General features: G+C 38.8%; 2 protein-coding genes across 4 annotated transcripts in view; one reads left to right on the top strand and one right to left on the bottom strand.

Annotated features, from left to right (window-relative positions):
- Positions 1 to 73: 73 nt before the first annotated feature.
- Positions 74 to 16471, bottom strand: LOC111147114 (TDP-glucose 4,6-dehydratase). 3 transcript variants are annotated; one of them, XR_002640593.1, is made up of 13 exons: positions 16288 to 16471; positions 14021 to 14087; positions 12945 to 13013; positions 11694 to 11784; positions 9183 to 9325; positions 7957 to 8055; positions 7045 to 7104; positions 5784 to 5827; positions 4996 to 5161; positions 3464 to 3522; positions 2718 to 2815; positions 1093 to 1543; positions 74 to 683 (listed from the first exon to the last, which is right to left on the bottom strand). XR_002640593.1 is itself a non-coding variant. In XM_022503014.1 (12 exons), exons 1-12 carry the CDS (start codon positions 16371 to 16373, stop codon positions 1458 to 1460), a joined length of 1068 nt encoding a protein of 355 aa, XP_022358722.1. In that variant the 5' UTR covers positions 16374 to 16471; the 3' UTR covers positions 74 to 1457. The 3 variants fall into 3 exon arrangements, 2 of the variants coding, with proteins under 2 accessions (XP_022358722.1, XP_022358723.1); XM_022503014.1 differs by having other exon boundaries at positions 74 to 1543; XM_022503015.1 differs by lacking the exons at positions 74 to 683; positions 1093 to 1543; positions 2718 to 2815; positions 3464 to 3522 and adding an exon at positions 4039 to 4323.
- A 2145-nt stretch (positions 16472 to 18616) lies between these two features.
- The window catches only part of LOC111147004 (G protein-coupled receptor 180), a 28716-nt gene continuing 19639 nt past the window's right edge, over positions 18617 to 27693 (top strand). The window contains exons 1-2 of the mRNA XM_022502843.1: positions 18617 to 18761; positions 21345 to 21503. Coding sequence (XP_022358551.1) covers positions 18617 to 18761; positions 21345 to 21503 — 304 coding nt within the window. The remainder of the gene's footprint in view (positions 18762 to 21344; positions 21504 to 27693) is intronic.

Below are 27693 nucleotides of genomic sequence, written 5' to 3' on the forward strand. Positions count from 1 at the left end.
ATAAAAGTGAAGCTATACTGAGTATATTGAAGTTGGAAATAAAAGTGTACACAAAAATATGTGCAAAAACAAATGACACAGAAAAAACGTTTTTTATTTTGTCATCTACCCTCAATGACCAAAGTTCACCAAAGACCACTTGCTTTCAGTTGGTCCCATTTTCTGCCTATAACTTCCTTGTCTCTCCACGCTCTCACCTCCACACCCTTGTGCCCGTTCCCCTGCTCCATTTCCTCTAGCTACTGGCCACCCCCAGGAGGCACATTCTTTCCTACACAACTAGGAGCAGTGAGCATCACTTTGGTCACTCTCTCAGCCTTCTGCTCCGTCCGCCCCTCCTGACTCCAACTCTGCCCACCTCTGGATCAATCTATTTTGATACTTCTCAGAATTCTGGAATTACAAGGTTCAATTTCAGTTTGTGCTTCATTCTTGTTTGGCAAATCCTCTTACTAACTTTGGATCTCCTTATTCTTTTCTCAATCTCGACCTCCTCAAGGCCCTTCTCCACTCTTATCCCCCTCCTTTAGCCACCTCCAAGTTAATGACCTTGTTACCCACTCCACAGAGGAAACAAGCCACCACTCATGCATGGAAGCCAGAAAGGCTGGGCACAATCTTGGACTCCTTTCCCTTTCTCAGTGCAATATCCAGTCAGTTGCTTTTTCAAGTCGTCTTAAAGTCTTTAGGAGACAGAGGAATTAAAAATATTTAATCAAGTAATATAACATTTTTTCTACAGCAAAACAAAAACATACCTCACTAAAAATAAAGCCACATACTACATTAAATACATTAAAATATTGATATTTTATAAATAAAATCATTTTAAATGGTAAATACATAACATTTCTCTCATATGCAGTTACTTATATATAGTTCAAAAACTGACTTTGAAAATATAAAAACTACTTCCTTCTTTTAAAAAACATTTAACTTAATTTTACAAAATTACTAAAGGTTAAAAAGTGCTAAATACGCTTCCATTGTTCCCATTTTAAAACAATTATAGCACATCAGATAGTTAAAAAAAGATGAATGAGGGCATATGCCTCATCCTATATTGCCTAAGAATGAAAACTTGAGACTTACTGTGCAGTGGGAAAGGCTGGGAAGCTGAGTTCAGTCCAGGCAAGGTTGTCATCCGCACAGAGCTGTTCCCCGTCCTGGTTCTCAGAACCGTGATATCCCACCTTCCTGGCCTCCCTCCTACAGAGAAGCCTTTCTAGCCCTCCTGGTTCCAAACTTCCAGGAGAAAAGGTTTCTGAGAGAATCTTGATATTTAAATCCTATGGCAATACTAAAACTATCCTGAAGATTGAGGCATTTTACGTTTGAATTTTATACAAACAGTCAAGAATCGGATTCCGTATGAAGAAGACACTTCATCTGTCACTTGATTTCTTATCACTTGTCGAGGTAGGATAATGTTCTTCTTTCTCTGAAAACTGTCCTTTCTATATAAACGGCGTTTGTACTGGAAAGGGTTCTAATGCCTTTTCTGCATTCTTCCAGTTGTGAAAATTCTCTCTGTACCAGTCAACTGATAGGAAAAACCAAAAGACAAAAATAAAAAATAAAACACCAAACACCAGTTAGCCAACATTTATTGGGCTCCTGCTATGTAAAAAAAAATCCTGCCCAATAGCTGTTCAGCTCATTTTACCTAGATTTTTAATTTAAGTAACAATCAGTCTTGCCAAAGGGGTGCTTCATGAAGAAAATAACTTGATTCTGAACTAATCAATGTCATTAATCACAAGATGTCTCAATACCTGAAAACTTAGATTTAACAATCAGTTATTGTTTTCTTTTTAACTTCAAAAGTCCTTCGATACTGCATCTGCTGGTGTTAAGTATTTAAGACATTCTGATTTTAAGAAAAACAGGGAGATAAGTCATTTGCCCTGGTTTTAAAGTTGCAGAAAGAAATGTACTGTTTGTTCATGTAAATGCAGTAATACTGCATGACAAGTATGAGGAGATGTTGTTGTCTTCCTTCTGGTAATATGTAAAATTAGCTTATGTGGCTATACTATCGGTAAAGTTTTTTTGGGTTAAAAAGTGATCAATTATCTCTGAATTAGCTTTTAAAAATTCAACACAAGTACTCTGTGTCAAGCTCTAAACGAAGACTTTTCTCCTACATGTGAGTTTATCTTTTTTCATGAATACATTTTCAAACCGAACTTTAACATATATATACAGATTTTATATACACTCATCTTAATGGCTATTTCTGCACATACTAAATTTTGTTGGTTTCAACATAAAAAGACTTAAGACACTCAAAGACTGCAACTCGATCGCTCCTCAAATTGAAGATGCCACGGACCTTAAAATGGACTGTTATTTTACATATTCCGAAGAAAGAAAGGAAAATGCAATAAGAAGAAAACACCGGCAACATTAAAATTCACACCTTTAAAGGATATGGAAAAAAGTGAAAAGTCTGCACCTGAGAACCAATGAACTAGGTATCTGACAAATGCTGATAAGACACAGGAAGCCTGAGTAGAAGTCAGTATGTGAAATACAACACGCGTAGGAGATGTTACTGTTGCTGCTGGAAATACATGAAATGTAACAGTTTGAAAAGTGAAAATGATTCATCACCACACTCTACTGAATTTATAGTGTTCTAAAAGTAAATTACATTTCCTTTAAATTTTTCTGAATCTCACCCCCTCCCCAGAAAGTATCAATGCAGAACATACTTGTTTTCTTTATTCCTTCTTTCCAAGGCACTTTGGGTCTCCAACCTAAGCCATGTATTTTTTCTGACTTCATTGGATATCTCATGTCATTGGTAGGTCTCAAAAAAGGAAAAAAAAAAAAATAAAGATTTAAAATGACATTGTGGATACATATTTACAAATTTAAATACTAAGAGAACTAATGTGTGCTCATGAACCTTTGCCATAATTCAAATTTTTTCTTAAAAAAATTCTCCTTGATGACATACTGAGAGAAAATTTGTAAAATAAAGTACACGTTGAAAAAAATCATCTGGAATCCCAGATGCCTAACCCTCTCTATGGCTCATCCTTTTCTGCTTTCAGCCATGATCTGGGTATGAACGCAATGCCTCATACCTAAATGTTTGATGAATGAATAAGTCCACATAAATATATTAGGGCTCTTATGTCCCATACCCTAGGTCAGGTACTTTATATACGTTATAATAAACCTTTAAATACTTCTGTTAACAAGACATTATTATTCATATTTCACACTCCAGAAGACCTCAGACTTGGAAAAGGTCAGTAACTTTCTTTAAGTCACACAGCTAGTAAGCAATAATGTTATACTTTATTCTTTTGATACGCAATTAGGAAAAAAATATTTCAGTGGAAAAATCAAGAGCGATAACACTAGTTTCTGGTTAAGTCCATATATTTTAGAATTATGTAAGTATCTAAGATTTCACAACCTTTCCCCAAGGCTTTAACTTGTTACTCACCTATCATTCACATAATCCACCCAGTTTTCCATTTCAGACTCTGAACTGGTCTCTTTGATCTGTCAAAATGGAAAAGGCTTTTGAGTCAAAATTATAAAGTGAGACCAGAGAATAACAAAGGTATTCAATAGCTGATTAAAGAGACCAGAAAAACACCCCCTTCGGAGTGCCTCAGTGATGCACTGGGTTAAGCGTCTAACTCCTGTTTCGGCTCAGGTCATGATCTCAGACAGGGTCATGAGATTGAGCCCCACAGAGTCTGCGTGAAGACTCTCTCTTCCTTTCCCTCTACCCCTCCCCCCATCTCTAGCTCTCTGTCTAAAATAAATAAATACATCTTTTAAAAAAAAATAACCCCTTCAAAGTGGGGGAGGGAGCTAAAATGAAGAACATTTTAGGAACACTTTCCATGCTTGATAACCCACATTCCATCTGAAGCTCACAAAGAATACGGTCTTTATCCAAGTTCCTAAAACCCTTGGAATTTCCTAAGTGACATGAGATAAAAGTGCCTTCTGCTATTCACAACAAGCTCCTTTCAAACACACCAAGGTTATGTTAATGAGTGAATTTTGGAAGGCCCCTAAAGGATGGGGACTGGTGGCCAAGGGAACCAAGCCTGTGCTTAGAGGGCTGGAGCCTGAATTAATAGCCAGTGGTCAATGATTTAACCAATCATGCCTACTTAAGGAAGTCTCTATGAAAAACCAAAACAATGGGGTTTGGAGAACTTCTGGGCTGCAGAAAACATGGTGGTGCTGGGTCAGTGGTGGGCCAGGTCAGTGCATGGTCAGTCCATGCTCCGGCATCTCCTCCGTCTGGCTGTTCCTGAGTTCTATCCCTTGCAATGAGCCAATAATCTAGAAAATAAACTGTGAGTCACTCCGGCTAAGCACCTCTGCTGATCGTCAGTCAGTGGTCAGAAGCCCAAATGACAACCAGGTTTTGTGGTTGGCCCGTGAAGCAGGGGAGAGTCCTGGAGGTCTGAGCCTTTAGTCTATGGGATCTGGAGCCATCTCCAGGCAGATAACGTCAGAATTGAGTTAAATAATAGGCCACCCAGCTTGTCTCTGCGAATTTCTTGGTGTGGAAAACCCACATGTTTGGAGTACAGAGTATTCCGAGAGCCGAGCAAAGGAAAGTATTTCCACACACCAAGTCTCCCTTACTACTGAATCCTGAGACTGAGAATTGATGTTCACTAATACGTACATACACTCCTAACTATAATTACTTCCATATCATCAATCCTTAAGATTAGCACACACCGTTTTGTATTTCTGACATTGAGGTATTTATTACAATAAGTTTCTACATCCAATCTGTTAGGATTTTTACTTTCCCGAAAAGCTGTTAAAAATGAGTGATATAACTTCCAATAATGATATATCTTCATGTTACTTTTCATTTTTTTACTCATTCAGTTTCTAATTGAGTAAATTATAAACTGCTGATTTTGACTAAATGAGTGATGACTGCCACTGATTTAGTGACCATTTTGAAAACACTACCCTCTTAAAATATATGCATACCAGTTGTATTAGTTCTTTGGCAAGCTGGAGCACTGACATTTCAAAATTGGTTCCGATGTTATAAATTTCACCTGGTTTCCCTTTCTTGAGGACAATGAGAAATGCTTCTACTACATCAGTTGCATAAAGGAAATTTCTTGTTTGAAGCCCTGATCCATGAATGCAGCTAAAAAGATTAAATGAAAGGGAATCATAAAGTGTAAAAAGCTCTCCCAAACCAGGGTAACACAACGCCTGGATACAATTCCAGAGAAGCCAATTTCATTGGGGAGCCTAGAAAGCTTTTACCGAAAACACTTATTCTCATGACTTTTCTAAATTTTATCCAGAATTTTTAAATGACCACCGAACCTCATGCAGCACTCAGTAAGGAAGTAACACACATATAAATGATCCCTCAGAAATAACTTATTCATCAATTTTTACCTTAAGTTCATTTTGAAGGAATATGTATAGCTCAGTGAATTAAATAAATCCTTTGGAAAAGCAAAATTATATAAAGATGTTGCATCTTAATGAGATAATTCCAAGTTCTAGGCTACATTATTTAAGAACTGAAATTATTAAAGAAATTTCAAGTTATCTAAGTAAATCATAAAGATGAGTAACAGATTATAATTATTTAAAGAACCATCACATTGAGTGTAGAAAGAATACATACATCTGTTGAAACATTCAATTCTATGGTCTTCAATTCTTAAGACTTTATGATTTTCAAGATAGGCTGTCACCAAATATTTTCCACATACCAGAAAAACATATGGGTACAAAGGTAAATAATAACATACCATTTCCTGTTGTGTTGTAGTAAAGATATAAATTTTGGAATAACCTAAAAGAATATTTAAATATCATTTCAGATATTGGAAATTCACTCATTAATATGAATCTAACTCATCATAAGATTAAAAGATTATGATTATTAAGAAATATGCATATAGATAAATTCTAACTTTTTATCAGTTTCAAGAAAAAAGCCATTGTAATTTTGATAAGTGAAAGAATTCTACGATAGCCTCCTATTTCACAAAAACAAGACATCTGCTGGACAAATATAAAGACAAAATGATACAAATAGTGTAAAAATTCAGAAAAGGTCTTCATGAACAGTTTGGCCTCACCACAAAAGTCCACCTTTGATTTCCTGAGGACAGGAGTCATAGCCTACTTACTGCCTTGTGCACAGCACCTACCCAATCAGTGCTTGTGAAATGAATAAAAAGTAAATTCTAGTTCCACTGAATTTAAAGAAAGGTTATGTTAAACAGGGTGAGATATATTATTCACCTTATAAAGCACCTCTGAAAGGTACTCCCCAAATTAAGCAAAGGAGACATTAAGACCAACAGATCATGACATGGCCCCTTTCCTTGGCCAAAGAGATCAATGCAACCAGCTGGAAAGTGAAAAATCCCATCTCCCAATTTTTAGGCACAGAAGGCAATGGTTCGTTCAAATTAGGTTTAATGATACAGAACCAACTGCACAGTTGGTTCGGCCTTTTAAGTACATTTCTTTATTCACGACTCGTACTATTTTCTGGAAGACATTCAGGCCAGCAACTATAAAGAGGAGCTGGGGAAAACAGTGCACCGGCTGACGGGAAGACAAATTTCTGTACCAGCTTCCCGCAGGACTCTCTAACTAGCTCTCAAATTCCTGGACGCAAGCCAGGAAGGAGTCTTCAGCAGCATGGCAGGGGCGAAGGGAATGCTCTGTAGAGCTTCAGAATCGTGAAGAGCACCAGGCATTTTCACATTGTGATCTCACTGAATCCTTCAAAATCCCTTCTGAGTGTTTTCACTATCCCCCAGTTTAAAGACGATGCTCCAAGGGCCCAAGGTCACACCAGCCCGTGTCAGGTTAAGACCTCAACTCGGGTCTTCAGACTCTACACCTGATGAGATTTGCATGTGGCCCATACAGTGCTTCTAATTATGTATAATTACAGCAGAAATTATTTCAGACAAATAACTGAAGAGGGATTATCTTCAATAACGAGAAGCTACAATCACTGAAACACAGTGTGGACTCACAAGTAAAATGTACCTTTTCGGGATACTGATGTGGTCCGTAAACATTACTGCTTCGCGTGATGACAGCTGGAAACTTAAAGAGTAGTCAACGTTAACGCAGTAAGAGGCCCAATTGTAATGATTCTCTAAAGAAGTCCTGAAAAATGGGCACTTGCAGCTAAGTGACTCCACACACATCAAGGACAGAAGTGAAGGGCTTTTTTTTTTTTTTTTCTGATGTAAGGTTCCTGAAAATATGGGAGAGGATAGGACTCAGAGAAAGGCAGAGGCTCCTAAAAGAAAGAGGAATATTTTCTTTCCTGGGACAAGAGCAGGATGAATATAGATGGGGGCAGGTTGGTTAGGTTTGCGAGCAGAAAATCAAGGGAATTTCTACCAGATGATTTCAGAGACTGCGTCTCAGACCTTGGGTTTGGTTAGATGTGAAACTTCACATTGTCTTTCTCTGATGCACCAACGCTTACAAAGAAAAAGAGCTACCATGAAAGGGCAAAGGGTCAACGCTATGGAACACAAAAGGCAAGAAAATGTCAACTCCCATTCATGAGGAGCCAAGAGAGGTGAATCAGGCAGAGGGGAGCACGTGCAGGTCACGGAATCTGCCCTACTCTGTCTTCTTCCCCCCGGAGGATTCTGGGAATCAGGATATTCCAATAGGGCTTTTCCCTACAGCTGTAATACTTCATGTACCACTGAAGTGGGAAAACATATATAAAAATGATTCCTTTAAGTGGTGAACTAAACAAGAAGTAGGTCCTACTTTGTCCACATGATATAGAAAATAAATATTTTAAACTCCTTAATATATAAACTCCTGAATCTATGTCTTCAATTTTAAAAATGGAATGTGGCTAATGCTAACTTGGAGTTTTATCACCTAAGTCAAAAGAAAAATGATTCAAGAGTTTCTGAAATCAGCTCTTACTTTATATCGTTCCCAGTACGACTGTACAAAACACTCAGCAGCTGCTTTAGATGATGCATAAGGATTTGTAGGTTGTTTGGGTGAAGATTCATCGAATTCCTAATTTCAAAAAAATGCATTAAAAATACATATTATGCATAGTTTCTAAGTAGAAAAAATAAGAAAACATATAATAAACTTGAAATGTTAATTACTACATGTTAAAAGACATTATTGAACCCCAACTACATCCCTGGCATTTTTCTAAGCATTTTTTATATAGTAGCATTCACAGCAACCCTCTAAGAAAGGCAGAGAGAACAGCAAGTGCAAAGGTCCTGGGACAGAATTGTGTTCAAAGGAACTGCAAGGAGGCTGATGTGAGAGAAGAGAAATGGGAGATGAAGCCAGATAGCTGGAGGGTGGCCAGACCATGTAGAACCTTGAAGGCCAGTGTAACAATATGAACAGGTTTTGAGCAGAGTAATGTCATGATCTGACTTTTATTTTAAAAATCATTCTGGCTACTGTGTCAGATCTGATGTAGGGTGACAAAGGTACAAGAAGAAAAAAGTTCACCTCACAAAAATTGCAATGAGAACTGAGAATAATAGCTTCTCACAGGTGGGACTGGATACTGAGGAGAAGTGCTCAGGGTCTGCTTTTTCTCATTAGAAGTTGTTTCAAAATCCTTGATTTTTTTTTTCACCATGTATGTGTTTTGGTAAAAATATAAAACAGAATGAGGTCACTTGTTGAAAACAGTGATGATGAAAAATACGGATGAGAATGGAGACATCTTTTGCAGAAAAAGTACAATATGTACAAACGATTGAAAAAGAACAGACGCCAGTTCCTACACTAATTTCACATTTACTCCTTGATGTTCCACCGCTTCCTGAGGGGAGGAGGAAGGTGAGCAGGTAGTATGCTGCAGTCGAGTTACCTACGCCTGGCCCATGGGAAGGACATTTGTCATATATGTCCTGGGACAGAAAGGTGGGATGTTCTGCTCTTGCAAAATATTGTCAGTCAAAATACATATAAATTTGTACCAAGACTAGGTGGTTGTTGTCATTCGGGGTGACATTCTTTGGTCTGAACAGAAGACACAAAGGAATAACATGTTGGAGAGTCCCACAGTGTGTGTCATGAGGGGATGAAAGAAACCCAGAAGAGATTCTAAGAAAACAGATTTGCATCGTGGTCAATGGTAAGCAGGAGAAACCTACCATTTCTGAGCTTACCTTATCGAGACTGCCTCCGTAAACTTCATCTGTGCTCACGTAAATGAACTTCTCCACTCTGGCTTCGTGAGCAGCACTCACCAAAACATGAGTGCCATAGACATTAACATACGTAAACTCAAATGCACGTACAAATGAAAGATCTAAAAAAAAGAGAGAGAGAGAGAGAGAAATCTAGAATAATTCCACCCAAGGGACAAAACAAATACCCAACAGTAGACTCAGGTTTAAGGAAAGTTCTATTCACTTCTCTTCATTCACCACAACTGCAAAAGTTTAAAAAAAAATAACAAAAACACATTGCTATTTATAATTGCTTTAAGCCTAAACTGTGAAGCATATGTAAATTCTTAGAACCTAGAAAACTATCAGTGCTAAATTTGCGGGAAACACTTTTTTTTTTTTTATTCTAAAAAGAAAAAAAAGGATACATCTAAATTTAAAATGTTCTTAAATTTAAAACTTGAAACTTCCAGTTTCATAGATGGCAAGGCTTTTCAGATCAATCTGTTATTGTTGAAGACACAACAAATGTTTGATAAATTATTTTTAAAATAAATTTACTTGAAGAAACGGTTCTCTATAATCTGGGAATGAGGGGAACTTTACTAAAAATGGCTCACAATCCAGAAGCAAAAGGGGAAAAAAAAAAAACAACAAAACCTGATCAGTTCAACTATGTTAAAGTTCTTGCACAGAAAAAACAACCAACCAGAAAAATCTATAAACAAAGTAAAAAGACAAATGACAGATGAACCATGAGAGACTATGGACTCTGAAAAACAATCTGAGGGTTTTGGAGGGGCCGGGGGGTGGAGATGGGTGAGCCTGGTGGTGGGTATTAAGGAGGGCACGTATTGCATAGAACACTGGGTGTGGTGCATGAATAATGAATTCTGGAACACTGAAAAGAAATTAAAAAAAAATTTTTTTTAAAAGACAAATGACAAACTGGGACAAATATTTGAACTTATCAGAAACAAAGGGCTAATATATTCAATCTAAAAAGAAGTTCTATAAAATAAAAGGAAACAACCCTTTTGGATAGGAGACATAAACAAGTAGTTTAGACAAGAAATACAAAGGTCCTTAAGCTGAAGATGCTCAGCCTCAATTACAATAAGAAAAATTCAAAATGAAATCTCAGAGATGCCACTTCTTACCTATCAGATTGGCAAAAATTAAAAAATTTGACACCACCTTCTGTTGGTGAGGCTCTGGGGGAAAAGATACTTTATATATTACAAGTAAGAATGCAAAGTGTTTTCAACCCCTAAGGAAGGAAATTTCTCAATAGCCAGGTGAATTACGTATGCCTTTACCCCTTTACCCTGGTTATCAGGCTGAATTGTGCTCCCCCCAAATTCATGATGGAACCCTAACCCCAAGTACTTCAGGATGTGCCTATATTTGGAGACAGGGCCTTTAAGAGGTACTTAAATAAAAATAAGGCCATCCAGGTCCCTCGTCCACCATGACTGGTATGTTTCAGAGAAGACATTTTGACACAAAGAGAAACACTAGGGATGCTCAGGGGGAAAACTGTGTGAGTACACGGAGAGGGAGTGGTCACTTGCAAGCCAAGGAAAGAAGCTTGAGGAGAAACTGGCCTGCTGGCGCTTGGACTTCCAGCATCCAGAAAGGTGAGAACTAAATTTCCGTTGTTTAAGCCCCTAGTCTCTGGTATTTTGTTATGGCAGCCCTAACAAACTAATTCATCCTGAATTTGTCCTTCTAGGAATCCCTACCCAACATCAGTTGGCAAGTATACACAAGGACACAGGCATGAAGCCATCCACTGTGGTACTATTTAACTAGCAAAATGCAGGAAACGAACACAAATGGGGTACAGCTACATAACGGAGCATATGAAAATAAAAAGGAATGAGGAATATGTTATATTCTGCAACAGAATAATCTCCTAAATATACTACGGAGGAGACCAAGGGAAATTATAATTTTAAAATCAAGTAACAAGGCAGTAATATACCACTAATGAGGATTCAACAATATTCTATCTTCTGTTTAGGTGATGGCTTTATGGGTATTCACATTATCATTAATCATTTAGCTTTACTTCTAAATTCTTCTGAATGTATGGTATATTGCACAATATAAAATGGTAGACAGTTAGAAGATATCGCAGATGCACAGACGACTACGGATAATATAATGTTCAACAGTGTATCCCCCACCCAGCTTAAAAAACACACACACACACACGCACGCACATTAAAAATATAGGTGAAGGCCCATCTCCCCAGAAGTTATTACTATATTGCATTTAGTTAAACTCAATGTTTTAAGATAGCATTCAAGGTTATATTTCAACCTACATTAATAAAAGTGACTGGAAAAGCATGCAGTTTTCCTGGAAGAGCATGGTATGTGCTCCTTCAAAGACATATTAAGTCCCTACTTGCTTGACTTCAATAATGGACTTTGATTTAGGGTAATTAGTCACCGGGAAAAAATTTGCCCATCGTAACTGTAATATAAAACAATGCTTACCTACGTGTGTTTGTGCAGCAAAATGTAGTACTATATCTATTTTTTCTGTTTCAAAAAGCAGTTTCACAAAGTGAGAATTACATATGTCACCCTATACAAAAAAGAAAACAGGAAAAAGCGAAGTTTTACTCAGCACTGCCATTGGTAATAACCATTTTACTACATGAACCAAAACAATGATAAGAAAAAAATTAATCTCCCCCCACCACCCTGCTTTAATAGAGATTATCTTGAAAATCCAACCAAGGGGTCAAATAAGTATAGTAATGAGGTATTTCTCCAGCATCTAAGGATATAAGATAATCAATTCAAAATACTTATTTGCAAATATGTGTCCAAAACCGTATTTTATTGAGCACCAATGACAACTAAAAACCAAGCTAGCTTTTTCCCATAACATTTTTGCCAACCTCATGTTAACAGGAGATTTTTGTAAACATATTTTTAAAGTTTGAGGTAACCATTATTGCAATACATTTAAAGTAAGTGTAACCATTTACAACCACATTTTTAAAAATGTGTTTCACCACAACTGAGTGAACTAAGTGAACTCGTAAAAGGATTTACGATGTTATATGTACATTTAACTCTTCTAAAAATAGGTATTCTCAACAATTCTTTGGTGACTGAAAGAAACGCTTTCATATAGAAGAGTGTGCTCAGTATATTCTTTATAATTTGTGGTGAAAAGGAGAGTTTATAGATTATCTTTAAAAAAAAAAAAACAAACCATAAATCATTAAATAGTTTCATTTGACATTAAAATTTCCCTTTGCAAATTAATGACCTGGCTCTCTGGTTTATACTTTGGACTCTTCTAAGAGTGCCTAGTAAATGAGCCCTCTAGAGCCAATCAATCCACTCTGATTGAAGAACATTAGCCCACGGGCTGTTATGATAGGCTCTTTGGCTGTTGCCTGGCCTAAGTAACAGTCCCCCTTACACTAATCTCTTTAAAACCCAGCAAGACCTCATTAAGAAGGCTATTGAGAACCTAAAAATCATAAACCATGTAAGGTCAGTCACCTATCCATAGAGCTGCCAAGGCACCAACTATCACACACAGCTTTATAGTGGTATTAATCTAAAAGTAGTAGTCTCTGTAGCACATGGTACTTCTGGAAATTAGAAGGTTTTCAATAAGCATGCTTTCCAAGCCCACACTACACAAGCTTGCCAAGTAGAAACAATGTCTGAATGGCTACAGAGGCACAGCATAAAACTTAAATAATTATAAGAAAAGTTTCATACCTGTATAAATTTGTAGTTTTGTTTGTTAGAAATGGTTTCAAGATTCTTCAGGCTTGCACAGTAATCCAGCTTAAAATAAGTAAGTGAGGGAGAGGGAGAGAAACAACACCAAAAGTGATAATAGTTTTTCCTATAAAATATCGATTTATTTTAAAAAACTGTAGCTATTCTGATCGTAATATGAAAACATGTTTTCCTAAAGGGTTTGCTCTTTGCTTTTAGAAGAAGTCTCTGGTATATTAGAAAGTAAAAAACAAAAACCATGTAATCTTGTTACTTTTTGAAAATACAAAAAATTACTTTTTAGAAACCCTTCCTTTAAAAAATTTTCCGGCCCAGATTTGCCCCAGGCCACCAGAAAAGCTTACCATTTCTTACTGCAAAAGAACTAGTACTTGAAAACAATTACACCTTTGTTATGCATATTATAACTCATTACACTGTTTTCAGAGTTAATTGTTGGTAAATCCCTGTACAAAGGGGGAAAAAATTACTGTCTCTGATAGTAAGGCAGGCAAAAATTGGTAAGACCTACAGATAATTCTGTCTATAGATTTTTACTATTACGTCTTATGAAATTAAGGTAACTGCGTCTTGTGTTTCAAGTCAAAAATCCAGTGATTACCAATCATGGCTTTCAGACTCTTCAGGGAGACTTCAATTATTACAGAAAAATCCTCAAAACTCAATTAGTTTTAATTTAAGAAATAAGTATGTAATTTTCCAGAGGGTGGCAGTTATAATATCAAATAATAAAATAATAAAATCAAATAATCAAAGTATCCCAATTCCAGAAAAAGATTAATAATCACAAGATTACACTAAATATTGAACTTAGGGTTGAAGATATTCTTCTGATAAAAATACTGCACTTAAAAGCTTTACTTTATGGGCTATCATAATGAAAAACTTCTAAAAGACTAAGATTAAATATAGCATGATCACATGACTATGTAGATCCCTAAGTTGCTAAAATGACCAAATAAAAACTAAAATATCAGCAGGATAAGATTCTAATACTTTTAAAAAAATGTATATAAGTATCAGTGCATGAAGCTCATTTTTATAAAACTCACCTTGTCTAGATTTATGATCATATAGTTTGGATAATCTTCTACTAAAGAAACAATCATATGTGATGCGCTTTAAAAAAAAAAAAAGTGTATTTTGTTAGTAGAAGATGTAACCTTTTCCCTAAATTCTTCACATTTCCTAAATGTTACCTTAACCTGTCGAGTATTAGAAACTATTCAGAGATATCTTTAAGTTTCTGCAAAATAACGGAAATAAGTACACTGAATACACTTCCTCCCCCACCCCCACCATTTTTCACTAACTTTCTCAAGAGGATCAATAATTGGTATTGATATATCAATATCCTTTGGCACTGTGGAGAAAAGAGAATTTACTGGCCCTGGGTATAAGGAAAAAAAATTGTTTAACCAAACAATTTGTGTCCACGTGCTTTTAGTGTGGGAGTGAAGCAGGATGATAAGTACAATGGGTGGTGGTCAGTACAGGTAGACTGAAACTATAATGTACCTTTTAAGAGACCGTGGGTATAACTGTGCAAAACTTCACTTAGCATGAGCACAGTTGTTTATGTTCACAGTAACCCTACTGCAATTACTATCTCCTGGTACAAGAATATGGTGGTAAACTAGAAAATTCAGGGAGGTTCTAGATTAAACCTAGGTTTCCAAGCTAATAATGGCTGAGGCCATCCTGAGTTGGGTAACCATATTGGCTCCTGGTTTTCCCAGGACCAGGAGTGGAACCAGAGGCATCTCTCAGTGAGATGGTCCACCAGATTTCCTCATAGACACCAAAACATTCGGCTCCCAGGAATAAGGGCAGCCCTTGACCAAATTATGAACTCAGAGTTTGTACTTGACAGCCCTTTCACAGCATTTTCTAGAACCTGCCCTTCTGGGACCAGCACTCTCACACAAGTACCACCCTTTTATGGCCATGCCCCTCTTCTTATTAGATAAACCCTGCCTGCCTGGTACCCTCCTCCAAGTTATTGTCAGATTTAAAGAGGTGACTTAATATGCCAATGGGGGACGTGATTCCCATGTTCCCATGTTCTCTTCCACTAGACATTGGGAGTTTCCTGTTGGTACCTGCGCATTCATCCATTCAATAACTACCGAAGACCTTTGTAGAATAAGCCAGGCATTCTTACAGATGCTGAGGGGAACAGTAGTCTCTGCCCTCATCCAGTTTACATTCTAGAGCAGGGATGCAGGCAAGAAGCCAGTAAACACTAATACACAAAATAACTTCAGACTTCAGATAGTGATTAGTGTGTTACTTGGGAAAGGGCACTTTTAGATAGGATGGCTAGGTAATGCCTGTCCCAGGAAACGATGTCTACGCAACCATCGGAAATGAGTGATGCAAGCGCTCTAACCAAAGGGGAAGCAAGTGCAAAGGCCTCGACAGGAGGAATGGGCCTCATGCGTTCCAGAAATTCCAAAAAGGTTAAGTGCGGCAGGTACAGAAAAACAAAGAGGCAGAATGGAAGATCAGGTTGGAAGATCAGGCCCTGGAGCACTTGAGTCTTCTAGATATGCAAAAGAGTTTTATTTTAATTTTATTCTAAGTTTGACAGGCTGGGGTAAAACTTTGTGGGTAAAACTTTGTGCGCTTATCTACTTAATAAAAACTGACTTCTGTGGGCAGAACAGACTTTCAGCCAACAAGGGGGGAAGCAGTAGGACCAATCAGAAAGCTACAGTAGCAATCTAGGCAGAAGCCAGTAACGTGGACTAGGATGGGAGGGGGAAGGGGCGAGAAGTGGTCGCTTGGGAAGCAGTGAACGAGGACTCACTGATTGCATATGGGTGTGGGAGGGCAAGAGGCATCGCTCAACTCGTCCAGCTCAAAGCACCAAGAGAGGGTGTGGTGTTGTTGTCGTTGTTGTTTTATAGCCCGCTGAATAAATGAATGTCCTGCTATAATCCAAAAATCGTTTCTTGGCCTGTCTGCGTACGGAGAGGGCGGGCTGGAGGCTGGGGCAGTTGGTGAGGAGTTTACTGCCATGTGGGGGCATTCGGAAGAGTGTCAGGTGCATCCCGGGCCAGGAAAGAAGGCAGAGAGCACCACACCGCTTCAGCTTTGGTGGGCAGGCGCCTTAAAGAAGTCGCGGTTTCAAAGGAACCAAGACTTCGCAAGCGGGGAGAGGGGGAAGAAGGTAGGCTGATATTGTTCGTGCGTTAAGACCCTCCCATATCAGACCCCCCCAAGCTGGTTCCAAGTTGCCAAGAGCAAGCAGAGGCGCAGGAAAAGGTTGGGGTTTCTGGGGAGCCACTCCTCGTCCAGCGGCGCCGTTACCTACATGAAACCAGCACCCCCGGTCACCAGGAGCCGCTTCGCAAAGCCGCTGGGAGGACCCAAGGGCTCCGTCCGGCCCGCAGCCGACATCTCCCACCTCAGCAGTGCCCGGCAGCGTCAAGCGCCAGATCTGTACACCGCAGCGAAGTTCCACCGCGACTTTGCGCGACGCGTCTCGCGGCCCCGACACGTCAGTGGGGAAGGTGGCAGCAGCTTCCGGAGACGGGCCCGCTTATCCCCGCCCCCTTGCACGCTGGGCGGGGCCCTCGGGTGCGCGGGCAGCGCCACGCTACTGCGCAGGCGCAGCTCTTCTCTTTCCCAAACAGGGCCCGTTAGGCGTAATTGAGGTGGCTGGGAAGTGGGGTCAGGAATGTTTTGTGTCAAGGGACGCCAGAATGGATCAGGCTTTACCTGGGTACGCAGATGGTCGGAGTTATGAACGATTACCTTCTTTTCATTCTTGTACTGCTGGACAATTTCCACAGATGACTCTCTGGTTGAGCCGAGAACTTCAGAAGTTCTCTGCTTGCAAAGTGTGGAAATGGGAGTTCGCAACGGCAAAATGCGTTTTGCTTTGTTGTTAATATCATTACCGACAAATCAGGCTGCTGGCAGTCCTGGTAAAGAGGTTCCCTAGATCCTACCCCTACTGTTCTTGCTCACCCTGCCTGCCCTCCTTGTTTCGCCTTGAATTTGTCAAGCATGTGACTTCCCTTAGGCCTGGATGCCCTCTCCCCAGATGCCTGCCTAGTTTTTACCCTTACTTCTTCAGTTCTCAGGTTGAAGGTCACCCTTGTAGAGAGTCCTTCCTTGACCACCCCAATTAAAATAGCAAGCTCTACCTCAGCCCTGCTTAACCATTTTATGCTCCTTTCTTTTTTCTCCATAGCAGTCATCAACATTTATGTTGAACTGATCGTTGGTACTGGCCAGAGAGGGCAGGGTCTTTGTTTTGTTTCCTGCTATAATCCCAAGGCCGGGGGACCAGGCCTGGCACAGAATAAATGATAAATTAATGTTGAATGGATAAATAAATATCCTGTTTTTTTTTCTTTTTTCATATAATGTGTTGGCAAAGTATAAAAAGAATGAGAATACCCAGTATATATGGAAACATCATTTGTTACAACCTTTTGGGGGGGACAAAGTGGTAACATATAGGAAAAGATCAAATGCGCATAACATATGATTCCCAAATTCCATGATGTATAATATAGATAATTGCAGAAAAACACAAATATGTTCACCGATATATTGTTTATATGTAGTAGCGAAAACGTGCACACAATCTAATAATACTATCTCACTTCTTAAATACAGTGGATCTCGAGTGCTACAGGCTCAGACAGGAGAACTTGGGGTGTTCAGCGAGCTGACAGTGGCTCGGTAAGGATGGAGACAAAAAGTCGAGTTGGAAATTGGAGAGACTCGAAAGCTATAGTCTGGAGTCTGGCTTGTGTACTACAGGTGATCAAAAACCTTTGAAGGAAGTGATGCAGTCAAATTTTGTTTCTCAAAGCTTTCTGTGGCTCTAGGGTAGAGATGGGCTGTGTGTGGCCAACTGGAGAAAATTAAGACTGTGCCACAGGACAAGTAAGATGAGACCAGGATGGCCTGGATATCAAGAGTGGCAGCTGCTTCCTACCATCGCCTCCCAGAAGAGGGGGTAATAGACATGTTTCATTGAGATAATTGGATTATGGGTGTACACTGTACTTCGCAGCTGTCTGACTATATAATTCAAGAAGACAGGTAACCAAAGAAGTTAAATTCGGTTAGATGTGCCAAGAGAATTCTTGCATTAAACTTGGACATGTACAGTTACAGCTACGTGTCTTTCGGACACTAAAACGGAAACGTCCAGTAGTTTGCATAGGCACCTCGGCCTTTGCGGGAGCTTTCTTTTCCTCACCAGAACCGCTGCCATCGTGCGCTTCTTCTCAGTTCTTCTAGAACCCTACAAACTCCCTGGAAAGTCCTCCGAAGACTGGCGCATGCGCAGTAGTACCACGCACGGAGACAGCGGAGGGCTAGGCTTTTTGCGTAACCGGAGGCAACATCCTTCCGAGTCTCCATAAAAAAGGCGGGAACTAGCCGGCAGGCTGGGGAGTGATGGGACGCGCGCCTCCACACGTCCCGCCCATCTCGGCCTCTGATTGGTGGGTGTACTTGGCTCGTGGCGGAGGCGCCTGCCACATAGGTTGTCAGTCTCCCGGGGGCGGGTCCGGGACGCCGGTCTTGCTCCCTCCTCCCTCGGCCCCGGCTGCCGACGTGGGGAAGGCGGCCGCAGGCGGTTGGAGCCCAGGTGTAGGTGCCGCGAGGGAGAGGGGGGGATGGGAGCCCTGCGGCTGCTGGCGGTATCTCTCGCCTGCTGCTGGTGGCCGCCGGGCAGCCAGGGTAAGACCCTGCGGGGCAGCTTCAGCAGCGCCGCGGCCCGAGACGCTCAGGGCCAGAGCATCGGCCACTTCGAGTTCCACGGTAGGTGCGGGGGCGGGGAGCGGGATGCAGGCGCGTGGGCCCATCCCGCGGGCAGCGCCTCCCCGCTTCGCTGGGGGAGGCCTGGAGCCGGTGGCCGCGACGCGGGGGACTGCCCCGGCTGCACCTGGACTTCCCGCATAGCCGCCAGCCCGCCCGCGACCGCAGCTGCCGGGATCCGGGGATGCGTTAACGCCCGCCGTGCTGTCGCTGCTCCCCACTCCCTGGTCTGCACCCTCCCCCGACTAGTGACTGTGGTCTGCACTTGAAACACCGTTTCCCCCTCCCTCCCCACACGGACCAAAGTACCGAGGACTTCCTCTGCTGCATCTTTCGAGATCCTTCCCTCAAGGAAGCATCCTTTGCTCAGTCCTGTCTCAGCCTGGTTATATACACTAAGACACTGTACTTATGGGTGCATTTAAGCTCCAGAACTTAGATTTACTGGGTTTAGTTTTTGTTTTTAAGATAATTTGCTAAAACCTACTCGAAGCAGAGACGTTTGGAAACCAAATAAAATACTTGCTAATCTAGTGGTCCCAAGGGGGGACGGTTTGGTTACCCCACTACTAAAGGAGTGGATTTACCATGGATCAGGAGGCCTAGAATTCACTTGACAGAAATGCATGTAAGTGTGTTCTGGAAGCTTCTTCATAATTGTATCCTTTCTGGCCTTTCTGAAACGAGAACTGCATTTGATTCTGACTTCCTGGTCTCCCTCAAAAATCAATGTCTTAAATGAATGAATTTGCAATTCATTCTAATTTTTGCTTTACCTGCACTCTCGAAATTTAAGTGATTTTCTTGGTTCGTACTTTTGGTACTCTAATTGACTGGTATTGTATTCCAAATAATTATTTGCCCTGATGAGGATGGTATCCTTGATTAGTACAGTTTTTAGCGTTAAAAGATGCAATGTCAGACTGTTGTCCCAGAGAAGGTAATAGAGACAAGAAGCTATTTTGGTGTAGGAAAGGAATTTAAAGTATTGCAGAATTACAGAATTGGTGTAAATGGAGGGGAACCTGAAAAAAAAATTTTTTTTAAATCAAAGTGTTTAAAATAGCTGAGAAAATGAATACAAACCAGTTTTCCAATATCCTATGTGGCACAGACGTTGGGTAAAGAAGAAACTCTAGAAACACTTTATTATTATTTTTTAGGTCACATTTTTAGTTTTTTTTTTTAATCAGTTGGCTGTAACTGTTCTTTGAATATTGACAGTGATAGCAAAGACACTACAATAAATAACACAACCTGGACAGTGCTAGAAAATCTGGGATATATGGAAGCCATGATGTGGGTTATCAGTAGCAGAGGGACTTAGAAAACCCGGATATTTCATGATTACTTGGTAAACATGGAGGGGGAACTTAGGTAGATAATCCAGATATCTCAAGGAAGATTAAGGACCTGAGTGTTCCAAGTACGTTAACACACATACACACTCTTTCTGTGTGTGTGTGTGTGTGTGTGTGTGTGTGTGTGTATGTAGATAAATTTTTTTATTATTTCCAGTCTTCAGTGAATTTGAATTCAGTAAAATAATAATACTAAGTTATACTGAAATAATTAATTCAGAATGTGATTTAAGATGTTAAGATTCAAGTCACTTCTAAAATTTTGGGTAGTTTATAATGTAATCAATTTATGTAGGAGACTTGGACATTCCTTGATACATACTAACATGAATTTATTTAAAATGTTTAGTCAAAGTGGTAATTATAACAAACATGACAACAGGAGAGGAGAAGAGATCTTAAAATGAAAACTGAAAACTGAAAATGAAAACTGAAAACTGTCTCCTGCTTTACTTCTCACCCAGAGTCCCTTTCCCTAGAGGCAACTACTTTCTGCCATTTCTGTTCAGGGCCTTCAGTGTACTCCGTGTGTACAACCAGGCTTATTTTATAATGTCTCACAACATCCATTGTTCTGCAAGTTCCTTTGTAAAAGTCAAAGATGTCAAATCTTTTATCAAGTGTAAAATGTCTACCTCCAAACTCATTTGTTTAAACTTTCTAGCTATTAGCTATGTGTATTTTTTACATTAAAAGTATATTAACTCACATGTTATATTAGAAAACAAGAGGAACTTTGGTGGGAAATTTCTGTAGATAGTTTATGAACAAATAGTAAAGATGTGGAGTGGTTGTAGAATTCTCTTATGGTGAATGTTCAAATAAGCAGATGTTGCTGTTTATTCAGTGAAATGGCATCATCTTTCATTGGAAGTGTAAGGAGATACCACACATTAATTTGGATAATTAATATGAATAGTCTTTTGATTTGCACCTGAATGAGATGTTCATTCCAATGTGATCTACCTAGTTAAGTGAGATTTAAGAAAAACTGTGTTCTTGGATATTCTATAAGACTGATGAATCACTGAACTCTTCCTCTGAAACTAATAATATACCATATGTTAATTAATTGAATTTAAATTTAAAAAATTTTAAAAAGCAAAAGGAAATATTCTGCTTTTTAAATTCCTATTTTGATGAATAAAGAAAGGTGTTGAATTGTCTTGTCATGTGAGTTCCATACAAGACCAAACAATTTAATAATTTTTGTCTTAATGTCAAGGTGACCATGCTCTTCTGTGTGTCAGAATCAACAACATAGCAGTAGCTGTTGGAAAAGAAGCTAAACTCTACCTGTTCCAAGCCCAGGAATGGCTAAAGCTACAGGAGAGCAGTCATGGTTATAGTTGTGGTGAAAAATTATCCAAAGCTCAGTTGACAAGTGAGTATATCCTCTTTTCTTTGATCATTAGATCAGGGTTTTTTTTTTCCCTCTTGAATGTTAAAATCTTTGTTTTCATACCAGCATGTTTCACGACACATCACACTGTGATGACATTTTGTCTAGAACATTTTAAGCTGAAGTTCTCCTTGATCGAAGGATAGAATGACTTTCCCCTCCCCTTGTTAAAATTTTGTGAAAAATATCCAGGTAATGTAAAAGGCATACCCTCCTTCATTCAGACTTCTTACAAGTCAGTCACATAATTCATACCAATATGGCAAATGTATTTTGGCCCAGTGGCAGCATAGAATGAATAATAGCATTTGTTGAATGTTTATTCTCTGCTAGCACTGAGCTAAGCACTAAATATGTATTATCTCAGTTAATTGTATGATTTAGCCCAAGTGATGCTGTTTGTTTGTTTGTTTGTTTTAAGATTTTATTTATTTATTTGAGAGAGAGAGAGAGAGATCATGAGAGGGGAGAGGTCACAAGGAGAAGCAGACTCCCCACCAAGCAGGGAGCCCAATGCAGGACTTGATCCCAGGACTCCAGGATCATGACCTGAGCCAAAAGCAGTTGCTTTTAACCAACTGATCCATCCAGGCACGTTCAAGTGATGCTGTTTTACAACATGTTACTGGAACGTGGGATCTAGTCATAGGGTGACACAGTGTCATTTTAGGTTGTACCAGCACCGCATCATTTGTAAACTTCTAGATTTGCTTCTGGAAAAGCTCTCTTATTATCCTAGTTGCCTATATCTTTGAACCCCTCCATTCTCATCAACACTATCCTAAGTATTAGTGTGTATTATCCAGAATTAGTGAAACTCTTTCTAATTTTTATGGAAATGAAGGGCATATACCATGCTACCCATTTTACCTCTTGGAGGGTAATTGGCTGTAGGAATGTGAAGCACCCATGAAAAAAAAATAGGAATTATTCCTCTCCTTTCTTTCCCCCCTTTTCCCCCTACCATGTTCTGCATATCAGTGAGTCTGAATCTTCTTTTAATCTAGTCAAGTGAAACATTGCCATTTTCTGAACTTTCAGTCTTAGTCTCAGCAGCTCTCTGGGTCCCTCATAAGGCATCTAGCAGGAATAGGGATCAAAGGAGAAGCCCCCAGGGGCCCTGGGTGTTCAGTTGGTTGAACATCCGACTCTTGTTTTTGGCTGAGGTCATGATCTCAGGGTTGCAAGGGCGAGCCCCACACTGGGCTCTGTGCTCAGCATGGAGTCTGCTTGAGATTTTCTCTCTCCCTCTCCCTACTTCCCCCACCTCATGTACACACTCTCTCTCTCAAGTAAATAAATATTTTTTACAAAAAGGGTAGAAGCCACCTCTTGTGGGGCTCTCTTACCTGGATTAATGAGGTGACAATGACAGGATGCCGAATAAGTCTTAAATGACTAGATTTAGGCATCAAAGAGATGGTTTCATAAACTTACTTTCCCTCCCCTGATTTTCAGAACTTACCTGGGAAATTTGTCAAATGCTCGTTATCAGTTGTCTTTTCCTTTCTATACCAATTTGGTCATCTAAATGTTCCACAGATGGGTAAAAAGTTATAACCTTCCATTTCCACTTATGTCCGAAACCAGTTCATCATCTTGCCCTTCCAAACCTGGTCATCTCCCTCTTCTGGTGTTCCCTCTTTCAAGATGGCACCACCGTCTGGCCGGTAAACAAGCTAGAACCCAGGGAGTCTTCCAACACTCCCTCTTTGACCTCTCTGTCCCCTTCCCACGTGTCAGTAAGTGACCTCTGAATATCTCGGGAATTCATCTGTTTTTCTGTGTCTCTGCCCCTACCCTGTTGTTCCAGGCTGTCCTAATCTTTTGCCTGTTGCAGTAGTCTCTTTCCTGGTCACAGCTGCCATGCTGGTGCCCCCCTTAACCAGAGCGATCTTTCTGAACAGCAGATTTGATCATGTCACATTCACTTCCTCACCACACCCAGAAATACTCCAGTCATTTTCTTTTGCGCTTAGGACAAAGACAGGTCTCCTTGACCTGATCAGCAAAGCTGTCATGGTGTAGCCGTTATTTACCCCCCAGTTCCATCCCATAGCAGTGTCCCCTCCTGGCTCATTTTACCTGTAGGCTTGTTTTATTTCAGTGCTATCCTGGGCCTTTGCACAGACTTTTCCTCTGTTTGTTCTTCCTTCCCTCTTTGGCCCTTCTCTACACTAAGTTGACACTTGAGTTTTTATAGCTAGTTTTCTTCCATAGCACATATTATAGTTATCACTTTATATCTTATGTATTTGTTATAAAATCAGTCAGAGCAGCAGGGCTCTTTCGGTCTACTCATTCATTTCCATTGCTTCATGTACTAGACAAGGCCCTTGTGATGAATCAGGGACCAAAATATACTCTTTTGGCCCTTAAGGTTAGTGGGGGTGACAGAAATGAATCTGATCGATGTGAATAAATGCGAAATTACAATTGTGATTAAGTACTATGCATGTTAGTTACATGGTAGTATGAGAATGAAAATTTACAATACCCTAGTGCTTAGTTAAACTTTTACTAAAGGTTTGTAGGATGAATTGTCATAGAGCTTAGGGCTCGAAGGGTGTTTTTGTTTTTGTTTTTGTTTTAATTTCAGTATAGTTAATATGGTGTTATATTAGTTTCAGGTGTATAATATAGTTATTAAACAACTCTGTACATTGCTCAGTGCTCATCATGATAAATGTTCTCTTAATCCCCTTCAGCTTTTCCACCCATCCCTCCACCCATCTACCCTCTGGTAACCATCAGTTTGTTCTCTCTAGTTAAGAGTATGGTGTTTGTCTTTCCCTGACTGACTTTTTTCACTTACTATAATCCCTAGATCCATCCATGTTTTTGCAAATGGAAGATTTCGTATGTATCACCTCTTTTTTATCCACTCATCTGTCAATGGACACTTGGGCCACTTCCATCTTTTGGCTATTGTAAATAATGCTGCAGTAAACATAGGGGTGTGTATATCTTTTCAGATTAATGTTTTTGTATTCTTTGGGTAAATACACAGTAGTGAAATCACTGGCTCATACGGTATTTCTATTTTTAATTTTTTGAGCAGCCTCCATATTGTTTTCCACAGTGGCTGGACCAGTGTCCATTCCCAGCAGCTGCACTGAGGGCTCCTTTTTCTCCACATCCTCACCAACCGTTGTTACTTCTTGTGTTTTTTATTTTAACCATTCTGACAGATGTGAGGTGATATCTCAGTGTGGTTTTGATTTGCATTTCCCTGATGATGAGTGATGTTAAACATCTTTTGATATGTCTGTTGGCCTTCTGTATGTCTTCTTTGGAGAAATGTCAGTTTATGTCTTCTACCCATTTTTTAATGTATTATTTGTGGGTTTTTTGGTGTTGAGTTGTATAAGTTCTTTATATGTTTTGGATATTGACCTTTTATCAGATATGTCATTTGCAACTGTCTTCTCCCCTGTTGTCTTCCTGTTTTATTGATTATTTCCTTCACTGTGCAGAAGCTTTTTATTTTGATGTAGTCTCAATAATCTATTTTTGCTTTTATTTTCCTTGCCTCAGGAGACATATCTAGAAAAATGTTGTGTACAGCTGAGGTCAGAAAAATTACTGTCTGTGCTCTCTTCAAGGATTTTTATGGTTTCAGTTCTCACATTTAGGTCTTTAATCCATTTTGAGGTGTTTTTTTTGGTGTGTGGTATAAGAGAGTGGTCCAGTTTCATTTTTTTTGGATGTAGCTGTCCAGTTTTTCTAACACCATTCATGGAAGAGATTGAGGGGGTTTTTTTGGTTGCTAGGTTGATTGCTTTATATTTGGTCTTTTTCTTCCAGTAAAAATTTAGCAGGCAATTTAAAGCTTTGAGCTGTAGGAATTGATTTAGTTTTTTTGTTACCTGGTTAATGTTATACACTATACACTTGCAAAAACATAATTTTTGCATCAGTCATATACCTTCAGTCACAGACTTTAGGTGTACGGGGAGAGCACGGTGCAGTGGAAAGATGTCTAAACTGAGAATCACTGCTTGTTTTCTTCGAGCCTCACTTTACCTATTCATACAGCAAGAAAGTTGGATAAGTTTTCATTAAGGTTCCTAAAAGTCATAAACTGCTGCGATTCTAATTACAACTTTTTAGGATGTTGCATATTTATAAAGCTACAACTTCCAAAACTTCTTGCAGTTGTTTCTTAAACTATTTTTCCCTCTTCTCTATTCTTCTTCTGTTGAGTGCAAGGATATTCTTTGGAATTACTGGAATGGAAGATCTCAGGAAATAGGCGTTTGTGCAGAATAAAGATTGTTTTGTTAAATTTGGAGACCTGAACAAAATTAAGTACTGGTGATATATATATATAAATATATATATATATATATATATATATTGCTTTCTGCAAATATCATCAACTCTTTTCCCAGCAATAGAAGCCAAGTCTTAAGAAATATCCTCCCAACTTTTACATATTAGTTGTCATATTTATAGTATGTTATTATTCAGGTGCATTGAAACAGAAAGCATATCCCTAAATTCATGACAGTGTAGTGGTATCACATATTTTTAAATAATTTCTTATAGAAATAATTCTCATTTCCTGGCCATTAATGTGGCAGAATTAAGAGCCTTTCACCTACTTGGTAATGAGTTCATTAATTATGCCAAATTCCTACGTAAAATCTTACTGCTGCTATGAAACTATGAGAAGACTAAGACAGATATGAAAAGACAAGACAGATTTGAAAAATTCTGTGGTGTCAAATGTTGCTTGTGAGTATACATTCCCTCAAATTAGTGTTTGAGAAATTATTTTTCAGTCTTCCTTTTCCTCTTTCAGTAAAGCTATACTACACCAGATTATTTTTTAAATGATAACTGTTTTATAGGTTTTTAAAGCAAGCAAATGAGACATTTAAAAACACTGAAAATTATGACATTACATAAAAAAATTTAATAAGGAAATTCAGGTTACAAAAGCTAAATATTTTGCTTATAAAACATTTTTAGTATTGTCTTTGTATACCATATGCACAATAATTCCTTTTGTACATTTAATGTATTTTATAAATCATTTAAAGGTGTTAGCATTTTATTATTCTGTGTATTTTCTTTTATAACATGATTGGGCAGCTAGCCATGTAACACCATTCTTTGTAATTCAAGTTTTGTTAATATGTAAGATACTAATTACATCAGCATGGAATACGCATGCTTTGTGCTAATCTTTTGTCTCAAAAACAATGAACGTACAGTTTTGTCAAGATGCTTGTTTCCTAGGCTTCCTAAAAAAGGCCACAAGGCCAAAAAAACCTAAGGCCAATATCATTTTTTGAAGCACACTTTTATTTTTATTTTATATAAATCTGCATAATTGAAAATGAGACATTTAAAAGTATATTGGTGAAAAATACAATGGTTAATTTTTATGTTGTTTTATCTAAGAAAAAAGTGCAAGTGATAATGATAAAATGGAACTTTTCAGACCCTTTATGTTATAAGGTCCAGATTATGTCATTGGGAGCTGCACATTTCAAAAGCCTAATTTCTGAGCCACTATTGGTCATATGTTGAATTCTTATTAAACATCTTCAAATATTTAACAGAAACTAGAGTCTTGGCTACATTTTTCAAGAAGCTATACAATAAATAAATAAACCAAAAACAAAAGTATAATTACTTTTATATGCCCCAAAATTAATATAGCCCAAAAAACAATGCTGAGGCATTGTTAATAAAAATCATCTTGTCCGCTTTAACTACTGTTAATGAAATTCCTAGTTGTAAAGTCTAAGTCCTCAAAATGTGAATCCTGACTAGATAAATGTGTACTCATTTATAAAGACACTTACAAATAGCATTTTTTAAAATTTTACTCGCAAAGTCTCCAATCATACAGATGAGTTGAAAGTGTTGTACAACTAACATGAGTGTATCCTTTGTTTAGGTTCAGTAATTGTTAATATTTTGTTACATTTGTTTTATATTTGTATGTGTGTGATTTTTGTTTTTAATCAAGGCATAGTAAAATAGGCCGTGGGTATCATGAGCACTTCTTCATAACAATTCCATCATGACACCTAAGAAAATGAGTAAGTTCATAATGTCCCCATGCAAATCCCCATGTTTATCTCAGAAAGTGTCTTTTGTTTATTAAAAAGCATTTTTTTCTTCATTGAGAAAAAGATCAAGACTAGCTGACATG

Source organism: Enhydra lutris, unplaced genomic scaffold, assembly GCF_002288905.1.
Source record: "Enhydra lutris kenyoni isolate GAN:26980312 unplaced genomic scaffold, ASM228890v2 scaffoldscaffold15, whole genome shotgun sequence".
Classification (NCBI taxonomy): Eukaryota; Metazoa; Chordata; class Mammalia; order Carnivora; family Mustelidae; genus Enhydra; species Enhydra lutris.